The 23,588-nt window shown below is 42.5% G+C and overlaps 1 protein-coding gene across 1 annotated transcript; it reads left to right on the top strand.

Moving 5' to 3' along the window:
* Positions 1-158: 158 nt before the first annotated feature.
* IMPA2 (inositol monophosphatase 2) lies at positions 159-23,227 on the top strand. The gene is made up of 8 exons (XM_058036669.1): positions 159-278; positions 6,334-6,467; positions 10,900-11,004; positions 14,095-14,140; positions 16,400-16,508; positions 19,985-20,093; positions 20,234-20,385; positions 21,202-23,227. Exons 1-8 carry the CDS (start codon positions 159-161, stop codon positions 21,315-21,317), a joined length of 891 nt encoding a protein of 296 aa, XP_057892652.1. The 3' UTR covers positions 21,318-23,227.
* Positions 23,228-23,588: the final 361 nt, after the last annotated feature.

The raw sequence follows: 23,588 nt of genomic DNA, 5'->3' as shown, positions 1-23,588 counted from the left end.
TCTCCGCCCCGCTGCGCTCTGGGCGGGGCGCGGCCGGGGCGCGCAGTGACAGCGCCGGGCGGTGTGAGCGCCCAGGGCATCCTCGTCGGCGGGCGCTCCTGGGCGGGGAGCCGGGCCCCCCGCGCCCCCCGGCCCGCTCCGGCAGCGCGGCCGCCGCGATGAAGCCGTGCGAGGAGGAGGAGGAGGAAGGGCGGGCGGCGGCGGCGGGCGGCGGCGGCGGGGACCCCTGGAAGGAGTGCGCGGAGGTGGCGGTGCAGCTGGCGCGCCGCGCCGGGCAGGTGAGAGCCGGGCCGGGCTGCCCCGCGGCCGGAGGCGCCTCTCCGGTGTGAGGGAGGGCCGTGAGGGCGCCTGGCCGGGGCGCAGGGCTGAGGAGAGGGAGGAGGGCGGCGGGCTCGGCACCCGCTCAGCCCGGCCGCCGGCGGAGCCCTCGGCCCCGGGAGGGATGGCGGCAGCGGGGCCCCATCCCGAGGGGACCCCAGAACTGGGGGGGCACATCCCTCGAGGGCCCCATCCCGAGGGGACCCCAGAACTGGGGGGGGGGGACACATCCCTCGAGGCCCCCCCCTATCCCGTGGGGACCCCAGAACTGGGGGGGGGACACATCCCTCAAGGGCCTCATGTCGCGGGGCCACTTCCCGCGGGGCCCCAGCCCTTGGGGGTGCTTCACGCGGGGGTTTCATCCCCTCGAGGGGCCCCTTCCCTGGGAGGCCCCATCCCTTGGAGGTTGCATCCTTCGGGAAAAGCATTTGTTTTCCAGCAGCTTGTGCAGAGAAAAATAACCGTGTCAAGGAGGTTTTCTCTTGTTGGATCTGGCAGAGTCTTCAGAGTGGCTGAAATTCACTTGCTAGGGACGAATGGCTGTGTGAGGAAGGTCTGTAGTAGCTTATTTCAGATCCTTGTTTTGACACAGCAGGTTAGTCTGCTCAGGAGACATCCTTACCCCACTCTGTGCAGCAGCAGAACTTCTAACAGAGCCAAGAAGTGGGATCAGCAGATTGATTGATTGAGAAACTGGGTGAAACACAAATTTATTCAGCAATGTATATTTCTCTCTCCCTTCCATTCTGCTCTATTTTGAAACATGTTTCATACCAATACACTGTGATTTAAGAAGCCCCCTTTTCTATCTGTGAGTCCAAGACCCATAACTTTTCCTTAGGATGTGTTATTAAACATATTTTCTCCTTAGTGAAAAACAACTACACAGATGAGCAGAATGCCAGAGGAGGGGAGACTTGTTTTAATAATACAGGGACTAAATGGATAATCCAAATCAGGATGACAGGTCATGCTCTCACAGACTCTCAAAACAGGAGTTTCTCCGGCACAGTCATTCTGCCAGCCATTTCACAAGAAGAGACTCATGACTTGCTCAAGCCTCCACACCTTATTTCTCAAAATACCAATTTGTGAAGCCAGCTTTAAGCTTCCCCAATCATTTCACTTGCTTAGAAAATTACAGCTGAGCGCCTTTTCCTGGAAGAAGTAAGCATTCTGTAAGACTAAGAATCTGAAATCACAGTTTGCCGTTGCTACCTTGCAAATGGCAGGAAATAGCTGATTCCTTGGCAGGCCAAATTTCAACCAGCCATGGATGTTGTTTAAGTAGAGCTGCTAAGGAATCTTTTTTTGTTACAAAAGGCACTGGAGATCCTTCTGGAAGAAAAGGAGCAGGTACGGCTCTATTCTTTTATTTAGGTGTTCCCAAACGACACTAGAGCGAAGGACACCTAGTGCAGTGTAACATGCATTTGGTAGGACTGGAATTTTGTTGAAAATTGACTGACAAAAGTGGGTGTTATTTTCATCACCAAAAGCAGTCAATTCCACTAGTCAAGTTCATTTTTTTCTTCTACTTCTCTTCCCATCCCTCAGACCTTTCCACCTGCACCTCCATTCTGCAAGCAGAAATCTGCTTGCACTCTCTGTCTCCCCAGATCCAACTCCAGTCTCCATCCCTGCATGAGACTTTGCCTCTTCAGCCTTTCTTCTAAGGGGCTCCATTTCTCAGGAGTATGGCAGGTTAGAAAGGGTTGGAGTCATTAAAAAATGTCTACAAGACTCTTGGCCTGAAGAAAAATGTGCACTTCCAGATTTTGGATTTCTAGGAAAAGTCAACCAGTAATAGAGTTTTCTGTTCCCCTTTTGGCTTATACATCTTCTTGATTTGTATTGCATTGTGTTTCATGACTATAGATAAAATATATCTTCTTTCCAAGAGGTAGGTGTCTATACTCTAGAATAGTTTCTTCTAAACTTAAAAGGCCAATAAAGTGATGCTTCTTTATGTGTATATATAAGTACATATACATATACACATGTATGTGTCAAAAGTGTTGTTGCTGGAGTAACCTCTATTACTGGGTTAAAATAATTGCTTATCCTGCTGTTTAGTTCTTATTACTTTTATGAAATATCACAGGCTCTCATTTAATATATATGGCTGTTTCATAACGAGAATGGTCATGGTTTTGTAATGTCTGTAACTGACCTGCTTTAAAATTCACTCTGTAAGGCCACAAATAACTGCACTTTTTCAAGCTTCTCTTCGGCTTTTTCCTGTAAGTAAGCTGCTTGCTCTGTTCATGAGAGTACACCCATAGGTTTGATATGACTTTTTGCTCAAGAAAAGCAGCCATGACCAGTCTGTGCATCTTTGATGCTGTTAAGAGCACTGAGTAATATCTGCACCGTTCTCTCCAATTGCAGAATTGGAAAAGCTTCACCAAAATGAGTAAACATACATCCAGATAAAAATAACAGTAAGAAACTAACACTAGGACATAATATGCTGAAGTCAAAGCCTTTTTCCCCCTTTTTTCTTTTTTTTCTCTCTTATTTTTCTTTTTTCTTTTTTTCTGAAAAATAATTTTATGAGGCATAAGAGACCTAGCAGAATACCACTAAAAAAATAAACATGCAAAACTTTCACTGGTATCCTAAAAAGCCAAATTTTTTTTCCCTGATGTTAGGTCCCAGGGGAAATTTTTAGGCTATTTTCATGTAACATGGACAGATGTTTTAGCAAACCAGATTGGAATTTCCTGAATTATTTGCAGGTACTCATGCTTTTTATCTAGGTGTTTGATTTTATCAGTGAGCAAATATTTCAGGACAGTATTGCAAGTATCCAAAATCCATCTCTGATCTCCCAGACGTGTATGGTGAGTGCAAGCAGTATGGTGAAATGAAATATCTGACATGAGCACACTACTGCAGGTGGCTCTCCTGGCAGGTACTGGGGGAAAAGGCATCTTGACCCTCCGTCTTCTTCATTCTGCTTTGTTGCAATAAATTTTACAAAGGCATTAAAATAGGAAGAGTCCAGACTGACTGAGCCCCAGTGTCTCCATTTCTCCTGCTCCATGGGAATGAAGGAGGGAGCAGGGAGAGCCTGGTCCTGCTCTGTGGTGTGGTCTCCATGTAATGATGTAAATGTCCCTCACTTTGCATAACCCCCCAAATGCTCCCAAGCAGGGTATTAGGATAAGATCTGCATTAGAGGAGGGGCAGCAAGGGCTAAGAGTGTTAAATGGCTCTGCTGTAAATAACCATGCTCCCAAAAATCAGTTGCTTAGAAATTGCTGAAAAATCTCAGTAATCTAGAGACAAGCCCTAGCACAGGAACAAAGTCTAGTAAAATACATTTAAAGTCAAATTACAGCATCTTGATTGCCAGTTTCATTGTTCAATGTGGATAAGGTGCAACCTCCTGTTTCCATTACATCATCCTGTAGTTTCTCTGGTTTCTGCTTGCCTGCTACCTGTAACCTAGAGTGAGACTTCTGTGGAACCCCACTTCCTTCTGGAAAGATCAGGCAATTGTAGCAGGTATCCACAGACATTATTGTAAGGCTTTTGCAAGGAGAGCAGTTGAGTGATGCTCTCAAGGTATTCTGAGGCAGCAGGCTCTAACACTCCTTTGCAGGCAGGTGACTTTTAGGGATTTTTCAACATAAATTGAATTCTACACTGCTCTGAGCTGTTTGATCCTTTTCCAAAGAATAAAAGTTTTCATTAATTATGCTGGAAATGTGATCCTTGTGTGGGGCTACTCTGGCTTGAACTGCATACCTGTACAAGCTGCAGCAAGTGCATGGGGTCCCTTTTGTCAAGCCTTTTGTAAGTGGCAGAGAATTGGCAGAATCAGAGGCGTCCCTCCTGTGTGCTGTGGGTGAGCCTCCACTGATGTGGTGCCCATTTGTGGGTGGTGACCTCAGCCCAGCACCATGACTTGTCTCCTCCTCTGCCTATGACATTCTGCTTGCACAAGAGGTGGGCAGGAGCAGCTCGTTGCAGGGGGTAAATGCTGAATGTGTGTCGTGGCTCCTGGGCACGAGCCCACAGAGGAGATGGGTGAGAGGGCCATCGGCCACCACTTCAGAGTGCAGGCACACCCTTGGCTGCTCCACCATGCTGGCCACCAGAGAAACAGACAGGTTAAAGTTAAAAATGGTCGTGAGCAACGGGGTAAAGGATCAGAAATGGAAACATATTCACGTGCAAAGGGTTGTACTCAGACCGGAGAGATCAAGTGCCAGCGCATGCAGTGCAATCAGCTGATTGCAGAGCACGTCCACAGGAGAGAGGTTTCATCTCCACTTTTTCTTTCCCAGCAAGGCTCAGGTATGATCTCACTGCCCTGCTGAGCAGTGGCACTGATTTAAATGGCTGCAAAAATCTCAATCTACTATGCATTCAAACTGAATAGAAATCAAGAGCGTGGCATTGCTAAGAAGAAATTCAAATCTCTGTCAAAAGGTGGACATTCCTCATCTATTTCACTATGTGAAGTTCCAAGCAGTAAAGACGATAGGAAAGTAATGAAGAACAAATAAAATAAAAGGTATCAGCATAGCAGATTTTTTAGAATACACAGCTGAGGGTGGTTGGAGTGTTTTGGATTTTGCTTTGGGCTGAAGATGAGCCCAAGGGCCTTGCTGGAGTAACAGTTTTATGCTTCTATCATAAATCCTTCAAGACAACCACACAGGGCATTGAGAGGAGTAAAAAAATGAACTGTGGTTAATATTTTGATATACAGTAAAGAACTTTCCTCAAACTGGAAAGTACTACCTGCCCTCACAAGCTCAGTAAATAGGCACAACTGTTTTACAGCTCACAGAGCAGAAGCATTAGTCCAGATACCTTCTATAGTAATGCAATAGTTGGCCATATCCATTATTTGTCAGATCAATTAGCTCACTCTTCAAATATAGTATTTTACACTATAAAAATCAAGAGTTGAGATGACATTTGGGAGTTTCTGATTCCCTTTCCCGTGCACAATGCAAAAGAACCATTTTCTTTGGTCATCAAGTATTTCTCAATGGTTTTAAAATACTTTGATCAATGGAAATTTAGTTAAGCAATTTAAATATATAAATTTTAGATGGGAGTTACAATGTTGATCTTGTTGCTGCTGGGTTACAAATAAGTGGTGCTTAATTTTTGCTTTGTTTTGGATTGTTTTTTTTTTAATTTCACATAATTCATCATTTTCACTGAATGAAAAATAAGTGATTTCCTTTTGCATCCTGTCCCTTTATTTTTCTTTTTGATGAAGAAGTGTGGAAAAAAAACTAAACAGAAAGAAAATGGGGGAAATGGTGAAAAGCTTTCATTAAGTGTTTTCCCATATGTGCATTTGTACTTGAGCTTGTAACAGTAATACCCTGGTGAATCAGATAAAGACATTTCCAGAAGAGAGTCAGGGTTAAATCATTGGTTTCATATCTAGGGAAAGCTTCAGTTTTCGTTCTTGTTAAATATATGGCAATTCTGTGGAAACCAGAGGGTGGTCAGCATTTAAAGTTCAAAAAAAACCACAAAACCCCCCAAAAAACGATGTATCTTTGTTGGCAAAATGGAAACCAGTTATGATTGCCTTATTGCATATCTTTTAAATTAAGAGAGTAGTGGGCTATTGGCCTTGTATAAGAAAATAAAAGAAAAGGAACAAGAAGAAAGAAAAAGCGCTTTCCTTGAAAAATGCCTGAGCCTTGAGGTTTTTTCTTACCTTGTGTATGCTTTTGGTAATTTTGGTAAATCATGATGACTGTCATCATCCTTTTATTTCCTTAGTTGCATCCCTTAATCAATCCTTTTCTGAACTGTCAAGAGTGGTTTTTGCAGAGTGATTCAAAATGCTGTGTTCCAAAAGAGTACTCATTAGCTCAGAAGGATTTTTTGTCAAAAAATTATAACAGCCTCTGGTAGAATTAGGCCTGCAGCTGTTTTTCAGGATTAGCTGTATTTTTTTCAGTGAAGATATTATTTTAGTATGCACAGGCTGAATGCCCAACAAATCTGATTTATGAACTTCTGTTTCAGATTATTAGGAAGGCTCTAACAGAGGAAAAACAAGTGTCCACAAAGACATCTGCAGCAGATCTCGTGACAGAAACTGATCATTTTGTGGAAAATTTAATTATTTCTGTTCTGAAAGAGAAATTTCCTTCCCACAGGTGAGTGCCTGTAGAAACTATCAATGACCTTCTTTTGTCCTTTCCATGCTGCATCTCTGACTGGTATTTAAAGGGAACTTTAGAAGTCTGAGTATCCTTCTTATGTCTCTGTATCTTTCTTATATATTAACCTATTGTTCCTAACTTTTGTAGGACTCCTGTTTTTGAAAAAGTAACATTTCCTTATACTTTATATTTTCTGTGTTTCTTGATATATGTATTTAATAGCAATGTTTCCCCTGTAGGGACATCATGGATGAAGGTTTCATGTCGATCTCCATGATGTTTAGAATACTGGTCTGTTGCCTACTGTATAAGAATTATGCTAATGCTATCTATAAAATATAGCAGAAATATATGCTAGCAAAGGTCCCACCCTGCAGACCTTTCCTGTTGCCATCACCCATATGCATTTGCCAGATCAGGAGAGGTAAAAGTGCATTTAATTACATTTACCTTGTGTTCTGTAGTGAGAAGATCAGTGGGAAGCAGGGCTGTTTGTCATCATCATCATTATTTGATGCCTACTCATAAACAGGCTATAAATTGCTACATGGCGTGCAAAACCAAGGTTTTAAAAGTGGATCAGGTTGTCAGTTCCTCTTGAATTATTGTGATCAACTTGAAAATAACAACTCAGCTCACATACAGATTAGAGAGAAGGTTTGTATTAGTTGCCAGGTTTGGTTTAATGCAGAGACTGACATTGATTTCTACATTTGACTTCAGTGGATAAAATTCATTTTTCTGCAGAGCCAGTGCAAGGCCTGTGTATCCTTTAAATAGTGTCTGACTCCCTTCTAACTGGGGGCATGCCTGATGGGGATGAGCCTTGCATTCTAGTGCTGTGCAGAAATGAACAAAGAGCGAAATCTGAAGGGCTCAGCTATTAATCTAATTGTCAGTGATGCTGCTGGGCAAAAAACCAACACCGTAAGAAGGAGCATATTTTTATACTCAATATGGCTTTCTAATACATGCTGTATGTGATGGCATACTAAAGCAGTACTGTACAGCATAATGTGTGGTTCTTGGCTGCAATTCTTCAAGAGAGTGCCAGGCTTTACAAGCCTATTATTTGTGTAATATTCCTTCTACTATTGCTGGCTGTGCTCTTCTCTCATCTCCTCTCTTATGTTAGTTTTTTTTTTCCTTGAGCAGTCTGGCAGAGAACATAAAACCTACACGTTTCTCATAAAATGCAAATCACCAGACACACTTGAGTTACTCAGAAGGGGAACAAAAGTTGTAAGGTCAGCATAGGCCTAGCAACTGAAAAATCCCAGGTTTTATCAACTCCATACAGTTAACTTCTGACTTTAAAAGTAAATGAAGGAACTGCCATTTCTTCAAGACAATCTTATTTTGTTGATAGTGGTTGTCGGGTTTGCTTAGAATTTGTTTAGATAATTAATGCATTTAGATTAAAAAATAGATTAAAACTAAATTTAACTAGACTAGATTAAAACACATGCAATGAGGAGTCCACAAAAATAGTCAGGAGTTAAATTGAAGTACAATTAAAATATTAAAATGTCATTTATATTGTATTCAGTCTTTCCCTTAAGCAGGCTGCTGAAAGCTGCACTGAAGATTTCTGTGATTTCTTTTTCTTCTAAATCATCTTGATTCTTATGTCGTCTGAATCAAAAATGGACTTTGGATGTTAGAAAAATTAAAAGGGATGGTATTAGATTCTGCCATTTGCACTTGAGGCGATTATGAGTCTTGAGATACTGGGAATGTACTCAGAACTACAGAGAAATATTAGGAAAATCCATTCAAAAAGTAGTTCTGTCCCATGTTTCTTTTTTCTTCTTGGTTAAATGGTATATATCAGACTTCATTACACTTCAATCAAGTTTTAATCTTTGCTCACTTTTTTGTACTCTGATGTGCCCCAGAGATGTTTTTTCAGATAGATCCAAGAGGTCTGGGTAGGCACAGCCAGACTACCAGGGGCTGCTGGTTGCAAAAGGCTATATCAACATTTACCCTTGCTATTATCACACAAACTGTCATCTTTTGTGTTCCTTGTGGCCTTAATTCTGTAGACATTAAAACCAATATACAGGAGTTTAGGAGGGTTACATCCAACTCTGGCTTCCCATTGTTCTGTCCTCGGATCCCCGTGTGGGGATAGGTGAGGCACCTGCCCAGGCTGAATCTCCTGCATTTGACTGGGCATCATTCCTGCAGCACATTATGGTGTGTTACAGCTTCCCTGCTGCTCCTGCAATGAATTTCAGAGTGGCATGAACAGATGTAGTCTAAAGCTTGGCTAAAATTACTAGACTCATTTTCAGTGGGAGTGAAGTGTAATCCAGATTTGAGCAGAGGTCAGCGGAGCTGGCAGGCTGGCATGGTAAATTAACTATTTTAATGGGGTGGGTACCCTTCCCACTTCTCAAGCTGCTCCTAGAATTTACTCCAATACATCACACTGGTGTTTTGTTTCATTTTTATGGGACACAGAGCAAGACATCTGAGGTGACCTTGCAGAACTCTCACATTTCCCAGTGTTGTATAGCAGTAAGGGAGGTGTTTTGTTACCCATTAGCCCAGATTTCTTAAAATGTGCACCTAATTTGGTCTACATCCATTTTGGAAAAATTGCTCTTGAGCATGAAGGTTTTATCAGTGGCACTGCTGTGCCCCACCACCAGGTTAGCATTTCTGAGCTCAGGGACTGCAGCATCACACCCCCACTGTGAGGGAAAGGTGAGGGACTGGCTCATGGTGCTTCAGGGCAAATCATCTTACACAGAAATACTCCTGTCTTTAATGAGATTCTCATTTCACCTTTCTTTGGCCAGACAGCAGCTGTAGTTCAAGCTCCAGCTGGGAGAGCTGACAGAGGGTTGAAGCAGAGGTATCATTTATGTGGAATATGGATAATCTGAGGTGGGATGGAAGGTGCTCCACCTTCCAGATAAACTTCCTCTGCATCCAGCAGCACAGACAAGGCATATTTAGGTTTGGATGCTGATTACAGGATTTGTGAAAGCAAAAGTCAAGTGATACAGCACCAAAAATACAAAATAGTGGAATATTTAGAGCAAGGAGCCTGCAAAGTGTTATGTTAAACTGAGAGTTTCAAACACCTGTTCAAGTCTTTCTCGTTTCTCAGTTGTGCATTAGCACTTTGTCCTTCAGCTGTTTCTTTTAATGGAGATGAAAATAGTAACAAACATTTCCTAATGCCCTCTTTGTACCAGCTGGGGGTCTGTAATGCCATCAAAATAGTCTGTTTCTGCTTAGGTTGAAGCAGAGTAGCATTTGGAAAATTCAAGAAGTCTCCTCCTGTGCTGTCTGCAGAACATTTTAAACTCATGGCTTCAAGTGTTATCTGGAATAATGAGGTATAGGTTGAAGGCATTAAATAAAATGAAATAGCTGCTACTCTAGTCCTAGGGAAGGACTCTTTTGCAAAAGATATTTTCTCTTTATTTTATCCTATTTTTCTTTCTCTTTGTGTCTTTGAAAGAAGCTTTTTTGTCTTCAAGCATTTGCAGAAACTCTGAATACCACTACCAGCTGCTCAAATGTGAAACCACCAGCAAGATTCAGTACTAGCAGTTGGATTCCACTCCTGCTGTACATAAAGGATTTTATTAAAATCTGTGAGAGTAGCACCTGCACATCTCTTACAGAAAGAGACCTTGGGCAGTTTATGGGAAAGCAGGGATAATTAAGGTTGACAGGAAATGTGCCAGAACTGGATGTTCGTTTCCCAGGGAAAAAGGAGGGGAAAAAACTACTAAAAGAAACTGGGACAGAACAACAGAAGAGAAGATGATCTCAGATTTCATTTTGTGCCTTGTGCATCCAAACAACAAACAAACAAAAAATAATTTGTTGATTTTTTTCTGGGTCATGGGAAAAAGAAAGTCCCGCTTTGTAAACCTCTTCATTTCCTGAGTCAGATTACTGTAAAAAATACAGATAGGAGCAAGGTAGTGGATTTTCTAAGAGTATTATTTCCTTCTGACTGAATTTGACTGCAGAAGAGAAGCACATACAGTTTGCAGTTTGTATTAGTTACTGCAAGACACTCACCTAACCCATAAAATTATATTCTGCATAAAATAATCTTCTCCTTGAGTTCCAGGAATGCCAGTTCAGATCCATTTCTGCATTCATTTTCATGGCTTCCTTAATGGTGTATTGGGGAAATGTACATAAATAGAGTTCATTTTTGCCATGTATAATAGTATGCTGTAGAGTTGAGAACTCTCCCTCAAAGTCTCTATGAAAGTTACCAATTCCCAAATTTAAAAAGCAGTATGTGTGTTAACATTTATACAAGAATGTTTTATGGAGAGAGGGAGAAGTTCTCTCTTAAAAACCAGAATGATGGGGTTGTCCTTTCCAAGTCTTGTATCTAAGCTAATGTTCAGGGATACTTGTTTTACCCTTGCACCAAATGCAGGTTCATTGCAGAAGAATCCACTGCTGCAGGTTCCAAATGTGTCCTCACCGACAGTCCCACCTGGATTATTGACCCTGTTGATGGAACGTGCAACTTTGTGCACAGGTAAGTGGCCTGGGAAACCCACCAAAACCCAAAATGTAGCTTCTCACAGTTCCTCCTGAAGATGCTTTTCCCTGGTGGGGACTCACACAGAGGAGCCATCCCTTTATCTCTTGGTACCTGGTGTGGTGTGTGTGGGGGGGAGGCTGTGTTTGTCGCAGTACCTGAGGGCGAGATGGAGTTTGTGCTGCTGCCCCCCCGGCTCACAGCCCCAGCTCACAGCTCTTGACTCAGAAACCTTGACTCTCAGCTCCAGCTCACGCTAACAGCTCCAGCTCACAGCCCCTGCTCACAGCCCCAGATCACAGCCTCATCTCACACCCCCCATCTCACAGCCCCTGCTCACAGCCCCAGCTCACAGCCTCATATCACTCTCCCCATCTCACAGCCCCATCTCACAGCCCCCATCTCACAGCCTCATCTCACAGCCCCCAGCTCACAGGCTCATCTCACAGGCTCATCTCACACCCTCCATCTCACACCCTCCATCTCACACCCTCCATCTCACAGCCCCCATCTCACAGCCCCCATCTCACAGCCCCCATCTCACAGCCCCCAGCTCACAGCCCCATCTCACAGGCTCATCTCACACCCCCCATCTCACAGGCTCATCTCACACCCCCCATCTCACAGCCCCATCTCACAGCCCCATCTCACAGCCCCATCTCACACCCCCCATCTCACAGCCCCATCTCACAGCCCCATCTCACACCCTCCATCTCACACCCCCCATCTCACAGCCCCCATCTCACACCCTCCATCTCACACCCCCCATCTCACAGCCTCATCTCACAGCCTCATCTCACAGCCCCATCTCCCCATCTCACAGCCCCATCTCACACCCCCCATCTCACAGCCCCCATCTCACAGCCCCATCTCACAGCCCCATCTCACACCCCCCATCTCCCACCCCCCATCTCACACCCCCCATCTCACAGCCCCATCTCACAGCCCCATCTCACACCCCCCATCTCACACCCCCCATCTCACAGCCCCATCTCACAGCCCCATCTCACAGCCTCATCTCACACCCCCCATCTCACACCCCCCATCTCACAGCCCCCATCTCACAGCCCCATCTCACACCCCCCATCTCACACCCCCCATCTCACAGCCCCCATCTCACAGCCCCATCTCACACCCCCCATCTCACAGCCCCATCTCACACCCTCCATCTCACACCCCCCATCTCACAGCCCCCATCTCACAGCCCCATCTCACAGCCCCCATCTCACACCCTCCATCTCACACCCCCCATCTCACAGCCCCATCTCACAGCCCCATCTCACACCCTCCATCTCACACCCCCCATCTCACAGCCCCCATCTCACACCCTCCATCTCACACCCTCCATCTCACACCCCCCATCTCACACCCCCCATCTCACAGCCCCATCTCACAGGCTCATCTCACACCCTCCATCTCACAGCCCCCATCTCACACCCCCCATCTCACAGCCCCATCTCACAGGCTCATCTCACACCCTCCATCTCACACCCCCCATCTCACAGCCCCATCTCACAGCCCCATCTCACACCCCCCATCTCACACCCCCCATCTCACACCCCCCATCTCACAGCCCCCATCTCACAGCCCCATCTCACAGCCCCATCTCACACCCCCCATCTCACACCCCCCATCTCACAGCCCCCATCTCACAGCCCCATCTCACAGCCCCATCTCACACCCCCCATCTCACACCCCCCATCTCACACCCCCCATCTCACAGCCCCCATCTCACAGCCCCATCTCACAGCCCCATCTCACAGCCCCATCTCACACCCCCCATCTCACACCCCCCATCTCACAGCCCCCATCTCACAGCCCCATCTCACAGCCCCATCTCACACCCCCCATCTCACACCCCCCATCTCACAGCCCCCATCTCACAGCCTCATCTCACAGCCTCATCTCACAGCCCCATCTCACACCCCCCATCTCACAGCCCCATGTCACAGCCCCCATCTCACAGGCTCATCTCACACCCTCCAGCTCACACTCCCAGCTCCCAGCCCCAGCTCACACCCCTTGGCTCCCAGCCCCAGCTCCCAGCCCTGCTCACCCCCAGCCAGGGCAGGTTACCGTGCAGGGAGAACAAGGCAGTGCTATGAGCACGCTTGGCCCAGCGCCTCCCGTGGGTTTCGCACATTCCTGCCGGGAGTTCTGCCCTTCAGACCCAGGCACTTCCTTCTTCCTGGGAAGTGCCACCCCTGCATGGCACTGAAAAACGAGCTGTGCAGAGATGCTGGTGTTACGTTTCTGAAGTGCCTCCACAACACTAGAGGTCCTTGCTGCAAAAATTAAGACTTTTAATTCATCATTCGAGTGTTAGGAGCTGTGAACTAATGACTATTCATAATATTTGTACTTAGAAACACTGCCTTATAGTTAGCAACTTAAAATAACTACAACTTTCATAAAGCAAAAAAAGAAAAATTTCCTTGACTTTGTTGCAATTACACAGAATTCCAGGGGAGGTGGGCAGTGTCATGTGAAGATGTTTCATGCAATTAAGTGACATTTCCTCTTTCTAGCAATATTTTCTGGACTTCCAAAGTCCTTTTGGAATTATTTTTTTTTTAGAAATTAATTTATTTCAGTATTTAAAATGTAATAACTATACAGTAGTTAAAAGGACTGAATTAAATACATCACTTTGAAAAACATAGAGGAAATGGTTTCTTTTTATGTTGGTGTTAACAGCAAGGTATCTCCACGGTACTTAATTGCCATCTCAGATGCAAAGCTTGAACAAAGTGTGTTCTTAAAAGCAATGACTTGTTATAGCATTAGTGGTTTTATACTGGATGATTCAATTACACTAAAGCAAAAACAACCCTAAAATATACTACATGTTCAGTGTAAAAATTGTGATGTCTTCATGAGTCTTCATTGCCTTCTCCAATATTAACTTACATTTGAAAAGGAATTGACAAAGTTAAAGAGGCTGACAAAGGAGAAATAGAGTAATTTCAAGTGCATTTTGACCAGTAAACTCACAGAACTCTATGTGGGGTTTTGTTGCCTAAGGGGTTGCATGAGGAGTAAGTTAAGAGATTTTTCATCTCTTCATTCATTTCTTGCTTTTCACAGATTTCCAACAGTGGCAGTGAGCATTGGATTTGCTGTTAACAAAGAGGTATGAAGTCTGTTCTTTAAGATGGGCACCTGAGAGTTGGCTAGAAGTCTCAAAACCATGTGGGAACTTTAAATTGAAAACCAAAAATTTTAAAAATCAGTCACTGCTCAGGTTTTCCTATGCGTTTTAAAAGCATCTGATCACACTCATCTAAAATCATAGTCCTGCAAAACCTGTTTATGCCAACTGGCAATTAAAAAAATTCTATGAATTATTAAAAGTATTATGGGATTTATTTGGAGAAGAAGGAAGTACTGGTGTGAGCAAGGTTCAGTTAGACAAAACCATAGTAAGTTCAATTTTTAGTGCTGCCTCTTCATAATTTAAACATATATCCCAGTGTTCCTATGTTATTATTATTCCTGCTTTCCTGCTAGCAGTATCTGTAAAAGCTAACTCCTGCTAGGAGTCAATGTAGAACTGATTTTATGAAGAGTGCAAAATTATGGGCCTAGTTCATTCAATCTACATTTGTATTTTTCTTAATGTAGTAAAATAGCTATATTTACCTCATGAGACCTTTCAGCCTAATTCCACAATTTCATAGTGAGGCTGGGAAGGTACCTAGCCTTCCAGTGTGCCATTTGGAATTTCCTAGCTAAAGTCTTTTGTGCTAGTGCCTTTTCTCCAGATGTTGCTGGTTTGCAATTTGATATATATCTATGAGGTAACTAGTTACTCAAATTGCCAATGAATGTGCCTCTTTCAGCCTAATTCCACAATTTTTAATATATGTATGGCTTTAAGCAAAGCCAGCAAAAATTCTGTGCAGTAACAACCAAGTTTTCAGATGTGCTAGTACCTCCTACTGATTTAAACAGAATAATGTTGTGTACTTCTCTGGTTAGAAGTTTTCCAACATAGAAACTGCAGAGAAACACTTCCATGCTTTTCTGAAATTTATTCATTGCCAAAGGTTCTTTTGAACACTACATTTTATTACCAGACAGTTTTCGCTGATATTTATGTTTTCTAGAACACCATCATGATTTTGATGCTGCATATTTTGGGTTATGTAAACTAAACAAAGCTGAAACAAAAGTAAAGAATGATGTTAAATCTCCCTCAGTTAAATAATTAGGACAAGCAGAAAAAAGAGTAAACTGAAAAGAAGCCAAAGTACACACAAGGGAACTGGCCTGATTATAAGCCTTGAAGAAATTCCTGCAAGATGTCTTTAGGGAAAGAGTCTATAAATAGTGTGTCCCTCAAAAAAATCCCTTGGTTAGATGGGACCTCCAGGGTAGGGAGCCAGGACAGTCTATTCCCTTTAAATTGTCTCTGATGAACTCCAAGTGCAGCAAGAGAAGATTTGAAGTTTAGAACATCTGAGATGTTTTCTTGACCTTGTGGCCAACTTCAGACACCTCGGGCAAGTCACTTAATTTTTGTGTACCCCTAAATTAAATAATGCTCATATTACTGATCTAGGGGCAATTTTCAGAGCTGACCCTTGAAGTTTGTAAAGTGCTTTAAAGTCTTTTGATGGAGCCTATTAAAGTAATAGAAATTTTAAATACCAAGGGTTTAATTCTGACCCTCTTTTCATTGGTAAACAGAATCTCCCATGAAAAGTCCAGTGTTGCACATTCTTAAGCTTTCATGGAGGGTATTTCTGTCGAAACTCCTTCTCTTGGAGTCCTGTGACTTCAAGAGATTTTCACAAAAGGATTTTGCAGAGAAGGATTTGGACAAGTGACTAGAGTGTACTGCTTTGATTGAAAAGGCAGAAAAATTCACTGCACCACCAAAGCTGAGGTGCCTCCAAAAGCATCCACTGTTAATAAAGAGTGCCATGACTCCTGAGTTTGGATGCCTGACTGATCCTGGGGCTGTAAATCTTTGTGGTCCGGCCAAGGTCACTGGGGTTGCTTCAAGGGGTAACTGCTCACCAGTGAAAGCAAAGCATTCAGAGTCTTGCCTCAGAGGTCTTGTGTATTTTCAGTAAAAACATTTCAATTGCATTTGAAAACTACTCAGTGTTTAATCCATTCTAATGTGAACAGAAACAAGCTGTGAGTAAGGATTTAGAGGATCAGGAACACCTTGCATTAACTTTTCTTTACAAACTGAATTTTATATGACCTATGTCTCCATATCACAGTAATAGTAAAATTATTCCAGTTTTTTAGCATCAGTGTAATCTTTATTATGTGTACCAATTGAAATATTGCTGATCTTTTTGCCATTAGTAGTTGTTTATATTTATGATGAGTAATTTGAGTTGCATTCATTTCTTTCCTTTTCAAAATCTTAAAGCTTGAATTTGGTGTAATTTACCACTGCACTGAAGAACGATTATACACTGGTAGAAGAGGTCAAGGGGCATTTTGTAATGACAAAAGGCTTCAGGTATCAAAAGAGACAGGTTGGTCTAGATTTTGTTAGAACTCTAAAAGGAATATATTAATTTTGTTTCAGAGTTGTTGCAAATCATCATTAGGATAATGAACATCATTATCCTGATGGAAAGTATTTCACCTGCATGATAATTTTGTTGTTTTGTGTTTGTTTTTTTTCTGAAAAATCACTTTCCTCCTTTTCTTTTTAAAATATACATCTGAATATTAACTATTTAAATAATCCTAAATTATTTTGCTTCACAACCACTGTTTAAAATAAGGAAGAATGTGTAGATTCACCAGTTTCATTCCAGCTGAGCCCTGGCATAATTTTTTATAAGCAGGATGCAATGGGAATGGTGAATCAAATTCAGAGTACAATTGTGGCTGCTATTCACTTCTTTTCTGATGATCTTGTACGTCACAGAGTGTCTGATGTCTGTAGGCAAATGTGCTAAGAGTGAATTTAAGGGTGCATGCTTCATTAGGGCTCTTTAACAGCTTGCTCTGGTGTGTGAGGTTTGTTTCCTTGTACAAGGAGCCAGCAACACTTGGCCAACACTTGAATGGAATTCTTTTATTTTTTATTTATAGTTAAACCAAGTCATAGACCTGTTTGTTTACTTAATGATCATAGAAAATAATGATTTGGCATTATTTAGAAAAGTTTTCTTTTAAGTAATCAAATTTCAGAGGAGAGCACAGCACTCCAGCTGTAAGTGGAAGCAGACATATGCCAGAAATGTGCACCACTGTACACACAAGGTGGTAAAAATTTCACCCCAAAGAGAGATTTAATGAGCTCAAAACACAGTTAATTCAAGCATTTTGACATGCAGGTTTCTTTAGTGCCTGAGGCAGACCCTGCATCAAAATTTCACCTGAAATTTGGGAAGTTTTGGTATTCATCTAAGTTAATAGTGATCTGGGGTCTACATATTTGGAGAGGCAGATTGTAAAGTCATTATAAATCTTAAATCCCTAAGATTTTAATCACTGATTATACATCACATTTTTATCAGTGCTCAAATATCTTATATTCCAAAAAAGCCCATACTGGCAGAGACTATTAGGGAGACCAGAGGTGCTCCCAGCTGGACTGCATGAACCACTGTGGAAATGGTCCCACATGCTTTTGCAGTCAGAGAGTTCTGGTTTCCAGCTGAGCAGTGAACAATTTTGGCACATGTCACTTCTGTGTTCCTTTCTCTAGACATCCAGTCCATGTGGGTGTCTAGAACATAGCAAGGGAAATAGACCTTCCGCCCTTCCAAAGGCTTTGGAATTTTCTTTTGTTTTGAGATACATCATTTTGTGGTGGGAAATTTTCACCAGTGAACCTGGATCTGCTGTAATCTCACTCCCACTGATATTGTAAGTGTTTTAAATCTCAATTCCTCTCTAAGGGCTGTGGCTTCAGTGAAATAAACCAGCCCTGGAAGACAGATTTGTGTTTCCCTCTACCTGCCACTGGAATTGAGGTGGCCATGATGTGTTTGAGACCTAAGCTGTCATGTCACTTGCTGACATTTTTTTTCAGGAAATGTGATTGTTGTATGATGTTGATCTACACTTATACATTCATTGTTCAGGCTTAATCATCTGAAATCACAGCCCAGGCAAACATTGTTCTTTGTCAACACCCAGTTTTGCAGAGGTTTGCTAGGGAGTCCATGCAGCTATGATACACTTAAATGAAGGATCCATCTTCCCTGTTATCTTGAGTAATACTTTCTTCTTATGCTTAGATTCATGTCAGGCCTTACATGTGCTAATACTGTAAATGTATTTGCTTTTTTAATCTTCTGGGGTCAACAGAACTGATCTTTTCCTCATAAATTTATCCATACCACTGTTAAATCTTTTCTACCAAGCCCATATATTGAATTCCTGAAATGTCATAGTGTCTTGTGATCAGTCAGCTCCTTTTCCTAAGCAGAGACCTACCTCTTAGTTGCCTTAGTCTATTCATCCAATTTCCAGCTGTAGCCTTGAGGAAAATTGAAGAGATCTGTCTATGCATTAGAAATATTTTTAATAACATAAGAATAACTGTCTCAGTTACAACCCAACTATGACTGGCATATTGTGAATGCTTGGTGCATTTCTGCAAGGGGATGGACATTAAATGTTCTCTGATTATAAACTGGGTCTCTTATGCAAAATAATCTAAGGCAGATTGCTTTCACCATCCAGAATTTTTAGTAGTGGCTAAACAACAAATACCCTACAGCGTGCCTGGATTGGTGCTTTTGTTTTAACACAGTCATTTAAAAGGCAGCAGTTGAATCTATGTTCTCCCAGTTAGTATTTGTGACACCCTATAACTTTTAATCTAATTACGTACCTGTTACTTACCTACCATTTTACCACATTGCTTGAATCCATAAGGTTCATCTGTAATAGTAAATTCTTTGGTAGCCTGTTTAATTAAATGGTGCCCCACTCCTGCTTAATTTGCTCTCAAAAACCTCCTTGCTCCTTGTGTAGAGCACTTTCAGCTCAAGCAGGAGCTGTAAGAACCGGGCAGAGGTTGCCTGCCTGAAGGAATGCCTCACCTTCAGCCCAGGCTAGGAGGTGACACCTGGCACAGGGCACAGCCCAGTCAGTGACTTCTCAACCACTAAACCTTTGAGTTTTGCCATGCCTTTAATGCCTCTGAGTTCAGCTGGCACAGGAGGAGCAGGGACACTTGGCATTTGATCAACCATCTCCACCTACACTGGCACACTCTTATTGTAGCCTGGCAGTATTCAGATCTCACATGAGAAGTGCTTCAACACCTTTCGAGTCACTGTGAGTCTCTCCTTTGTACACAAGGCTGGAATCTCCATCTGCTCTAGGACAGCATTGCCTTTGCTGAACACAAGACAAATAGAACTTTCACAGATTAATATGATTATGATTAAAAATACTGCTTTAATTTGTCATAAGAAGGGATTTTTTTTTTCTGTGATAAGGTGTCTTCAGTCTTTGAAATGCCAGAGTGGGCTGTTTCTAGATGACTGGTGATTTAGGGAGAAACTTTTCTTTCCTCTTACTGGGTTCCCAAATGTTTATAATTGGTTAACAAATTACATTAGAATTCCCTATTCAGGAACCATTGTGTTTTCAAATATGAATAGATTAACATCATTAGAAGTTACTAGATTATTTTAGTTGACTGCTAATATTAGTGAATTTCCCTAAAGGTGACTGGTCAGTGAAATAAAACAGTGTATGGAAAGAGAAGTAATGTAAGAATGCATTCTTGATTTTAATCCTCCTGTTTTGGGTTTTGTTTTTTTTAAAGTGTGTTTTGAACAGACCATTTGATAGGAGAAACCTAGTCTTGCTTGAATTTCTATGCAAAGTTGTCACTTTAAGAAAAAGTTTGGGGTAGAACAAGGGGCGTGGAAATTATTTTTGTGTGAAAAGTCCATTAATGTTTAATTTAAAAAAAAATTTATGGAATCTACCTGGAAGCTGCTGAATTAATGGAAACATCTCTCTACCATTGCAGATATCTCGAAGGCCTTAATTTTAACAGAAATTGGTCCAAAGCGTGACCCTGCAACTTTGAAATTGTTCCTTGGTAACATTGAGAGACTGCTCAAGGCCCAAGCACATGGGTAAGATGTTTTACAGCATATGTCTCATGTTTGTGACCAAAAAGTCTTTAAAAAAAGTAATTAAAAAAAAAGATTGAAACAGTTGTACACCTAGGTTGAAGTCAAAAGCATTTTCTTCTTTGTGTTGCTGTGGGGTGCAGGGTCCGTGTCATCGGGAGCTCCACGCTGGCCCTGTGCCTCTTGGCGTCCGGCGCTGCAGACGCCTACTACCAGTTTGGCTTGCACTGCTGGGACCTGGCAGCAGCCACTGTCATCATCAGAGAGGCAGGTGGCACTGTGATAGACACTTCAGGTGAGCAAAATGCCCTTGCCTTTCCATTGACTGTTGGGAGACTGGGTGAGTGTCACCCCTGTGGCTCTACCTCATTTCTAGCAATATCCTGTAGAAACATCTGTACCCTCCACTAGGCTCGGGCTGGTTATTCAGAACACGCTGATGTAATTCCAGCATGGGCTTTCAGCAAATCAAAGGTCTTCTGAGTCAAACTGTATTTCCATGACTTTGAGTAACTCCCTTAAAGCCTCGTATTTGCAGTAAGGAACCAGCCCAGGAGATTGGCAGGTACACTCAGACATTCCAATTAGATTTCAACAGGGACATCCTCCCAAGAAAGGAGGACTCTGAGGTACCAGTTTGGACATCTGTGGCTAGAAACCACTCAGAGGGAGTAAAGGACAGCACAGTCTCCAGATTATTGCTTAATTAATTTAGATGGTACACATCTCAGAGTAATGGTTTACTGGTGACCAGTACCTGGATACCGTGGAAAGGTCTGGTCGATTAAGAAGTGTAATGAATGAACTGATTGAACTAATGAACTGAATTAACAAATTTCTGTCCTATTGTTAGAAAAGGGGAATACTGCTTTTATTGTTTACTACTGAACAAATCCAGGCATTCACTGCTCCTCTTGTATACTTTGGATCTGTATCTAGAATTTTATAGAATAATTTTTTGCTGGAGATTTCCATGTAGGCGTTGTTGAGGTAGGTTGTCCTACCCACCCCAAAAGGAGCTACATATAAAGTTGTTTCTGTGTTTCTGACCCAATCTAATTACAGGATGGCTTATATTTAAGGCACTTCTCGTTAATCCTCTTGTCCTCAGGGGGACCTCTGGACCTTATGTCCTGCCGAGTGATTGCTGCAGGCACGAGAGAGATGGCCATGTTCATAGCTCAGGAAATACAAACCATTCACTACCGGCGCGACGACGAGAATTAAACGCTCCTTGGGCGGAGCTCGCCCTCTGAACCGCGTAATGTTTGTGAGATGGGTGTCCTGAAAGGGTATGTGATTGCAGCAGGATGGTTCCTGGGGAGATTTTCTGTGTCAAATATTTTTTATAAATTTATTACCACGTGGGAAGGCATAGGGAGATTTTTAGACCTCCTAACAATCGTGTTTCCTTTTTAATATGTATCTCTTTCAGCAGTATCTTTTTTATAAGATAGAATATTTTACTTGTAGCAAATTAGTCTCAAAATTAAGTTGTAATTTCATATCTGTGGGGCTGATATTTAGTCTTTTGTAACATGCAGCTAAAAAATGGAACTTTATTTTTACAGATGCAGATCTCAGGTAAATGAGCTTTAGGACTGTAGTAAGGGAGGAGTAGTTGAGATGTGTGCCTATAATAATCCCCCTGTTCCAGGATGCTTAAGAATGCAATAAAAATGGCATTGTTATTTCCTAACGAGGTCACAGCTCTGTATCCATATATGTACATGTCTGTGTGTGTGTGTGTGTGTGTATATGTGTATATATACACCTACCCGTGTCCATGCATGTATACACACACATCCCCTCCCAGGGGTGTATGTGTATGTATATGGATACCCTGGATGTTTACAGAAACTTAGAGGATGCACAGACAGAAGAAAGCTAATATTGGAAGCTATTTTGAAGTAATGTGGTTTTTTTAGGCTACCTAGGTGGTTCCAGTCAGGGCTATCCAAATGGCAAATAGCAGAGCTGACCATGGAAAATGTTTAATTGTTTTACAAACTGCCCAGCTAGTTTTGTTTCCCTTCGTCCCTCTGCATGGGCATAAATCATACTGTCCTGTAGGCCTCTGTAAGATACTCAAACCTGCAAACAATTACTACCATAGAGTACTTATAGTTAAAACCAGGAATATTGAACTCAAGCTGAGTTATTCACAGTATTAACTATGACATGCAGCAGTAGGAGGCCAGCAGAACAAAGCACGGTGTCAAAGAGCTGTTGATTTTAGAGAAACTTCAAGCAGAACAGCAGGATTTGGCCCCTTACAGGCAAGTTATTAAAAATATGTACATAAGATATGCTTGCAAAAAGTTGTAAGTCACATGCCCTTCTTGCACAATATAGTAATCCCACTTTTTGACCAGAAAAGCCTGTAAAATCAGTTACATAGATTTCCTAAATACACAGTTGTTCTCTATCCCTGTGTCTAGCCCATAATTTCTGTTTAGATTGTGTTTTAAATCGTGAGCACAGGGAAAACACAAGTGTGTCAAGGAAAGCAGTTGATGTGAAATCACTTCTATTTTTTCATCAAAAATGTAATTAAAAGGTATCTCTTTTGTGCAAGAGTGCAAATTGAGTAAAGGAATGAGCCAAAAGAGTTGGTTAAAAATCTAACTTTTTTTGTACACTGCATGTGTAGACTTTTTAAACGTGTTCAGATATCTGCTTAGAAGATACAAACTAAACAATATTTTTTTAAAATAACCTTGTGTGTGTTTCTTGCAATGAAAAATGTTTTTCACTGAATATAACATGAAGTTCTGTGTGATTCCTTGATATTTTTTTCATGAGAAATACAGAATATTGACTGTGTGAGGAACATCTAAATTCAACTAAGGATGTAAAAGCTGATGGTTCTTTGCAGAAAATCAACACCTTCCATCACAGTGATGAACGTTTTGTCACTGCTCCCTTTTACTCCCTCCATCTCTTTGTACCCCTGTTTGGAAAAGGAGATTGTAAGCCCTCTGGGGCAGGAACTACAGTAGTTTGGCTCTGGGTTTTCACAGTGCTAATAGGATGAGATTCTGGTCCACAACTAGGCACTGAGGTGCTATAATAATACAAATAATAAATGCTAATGGGCTCGCTTGTCTCTTGTCCACTCTCCCCCCACATCCCGAGCACAGAGGAGGTGGCGGTGACAGATGCAGGGCTTGGTGGCACTGCTCTGATTCCAGGCTGCTTAGCCCTGGCAGCCTGGGAGCAGCTGGAGCTTTGCTCGGGCTTGTGCCGTGCCTGTAAGCCCTGCAAGGAAGCTTATGCTGGCAGGGAACCAAGTGTGGGGGGAGCTCAGCCCCACCTCATCCACTCCCCGCTCACCCTGTCCCCACACTGCATGTGTGAGAGGCTGCTTGGTGGCTCTGTGAGGTGTCCCTGCAGCTCAGCTCCCTTGTGCAAAGAGAGGCTCTGACCCAGTTAGGGCTGCCGTGCCCTGGCACTCCCAGAGCTCGGCAAAGCAGGGAAATCTGTGCATCCACTCCA

This window comes from Melospiza georgiana, chromosome 1 (genome assembly GCF_028018845.1).
Source record: "Melospiza georgiana isolate bMelGeo1 chromosome 1, bMelGeo1.pri, whole genome shotgun sequence".
Taxonomy (NCBI): Eukaryota; Metazoa; Chordata; class Aves; order Passeriformes; family Passerellidae; genus Melospiza; species Melospiza georgiana.
Note: the sequence above shows the minus strand (reverse complement) of the source record. Positions and strands in the feature narration are given on the sequence as shown.

Coding starts and splice junctions, on each gene's coding strand:
- IMPA2 (XM_058036669.1), top strand. CDS start 159: ATGAAGCCGTGCGAGGAGGAGGAGGAGGAAGGGCGGGCGGCGGCGGCG. Junction 6,468..10,899: donor GAGAAATTTCCTTCCCACAG/GTGAGTGCCTGT, acceptor CACCAAATGCAG/GTTCATTGCAGAAGAATCCA. Junction 20,386..21,201: donor CACTGTGATAGACACTTCAG/GTGAGCAAAATG, acceptor TCTTGTCCTCAG/GGGGACCTCTGGACCTTATG.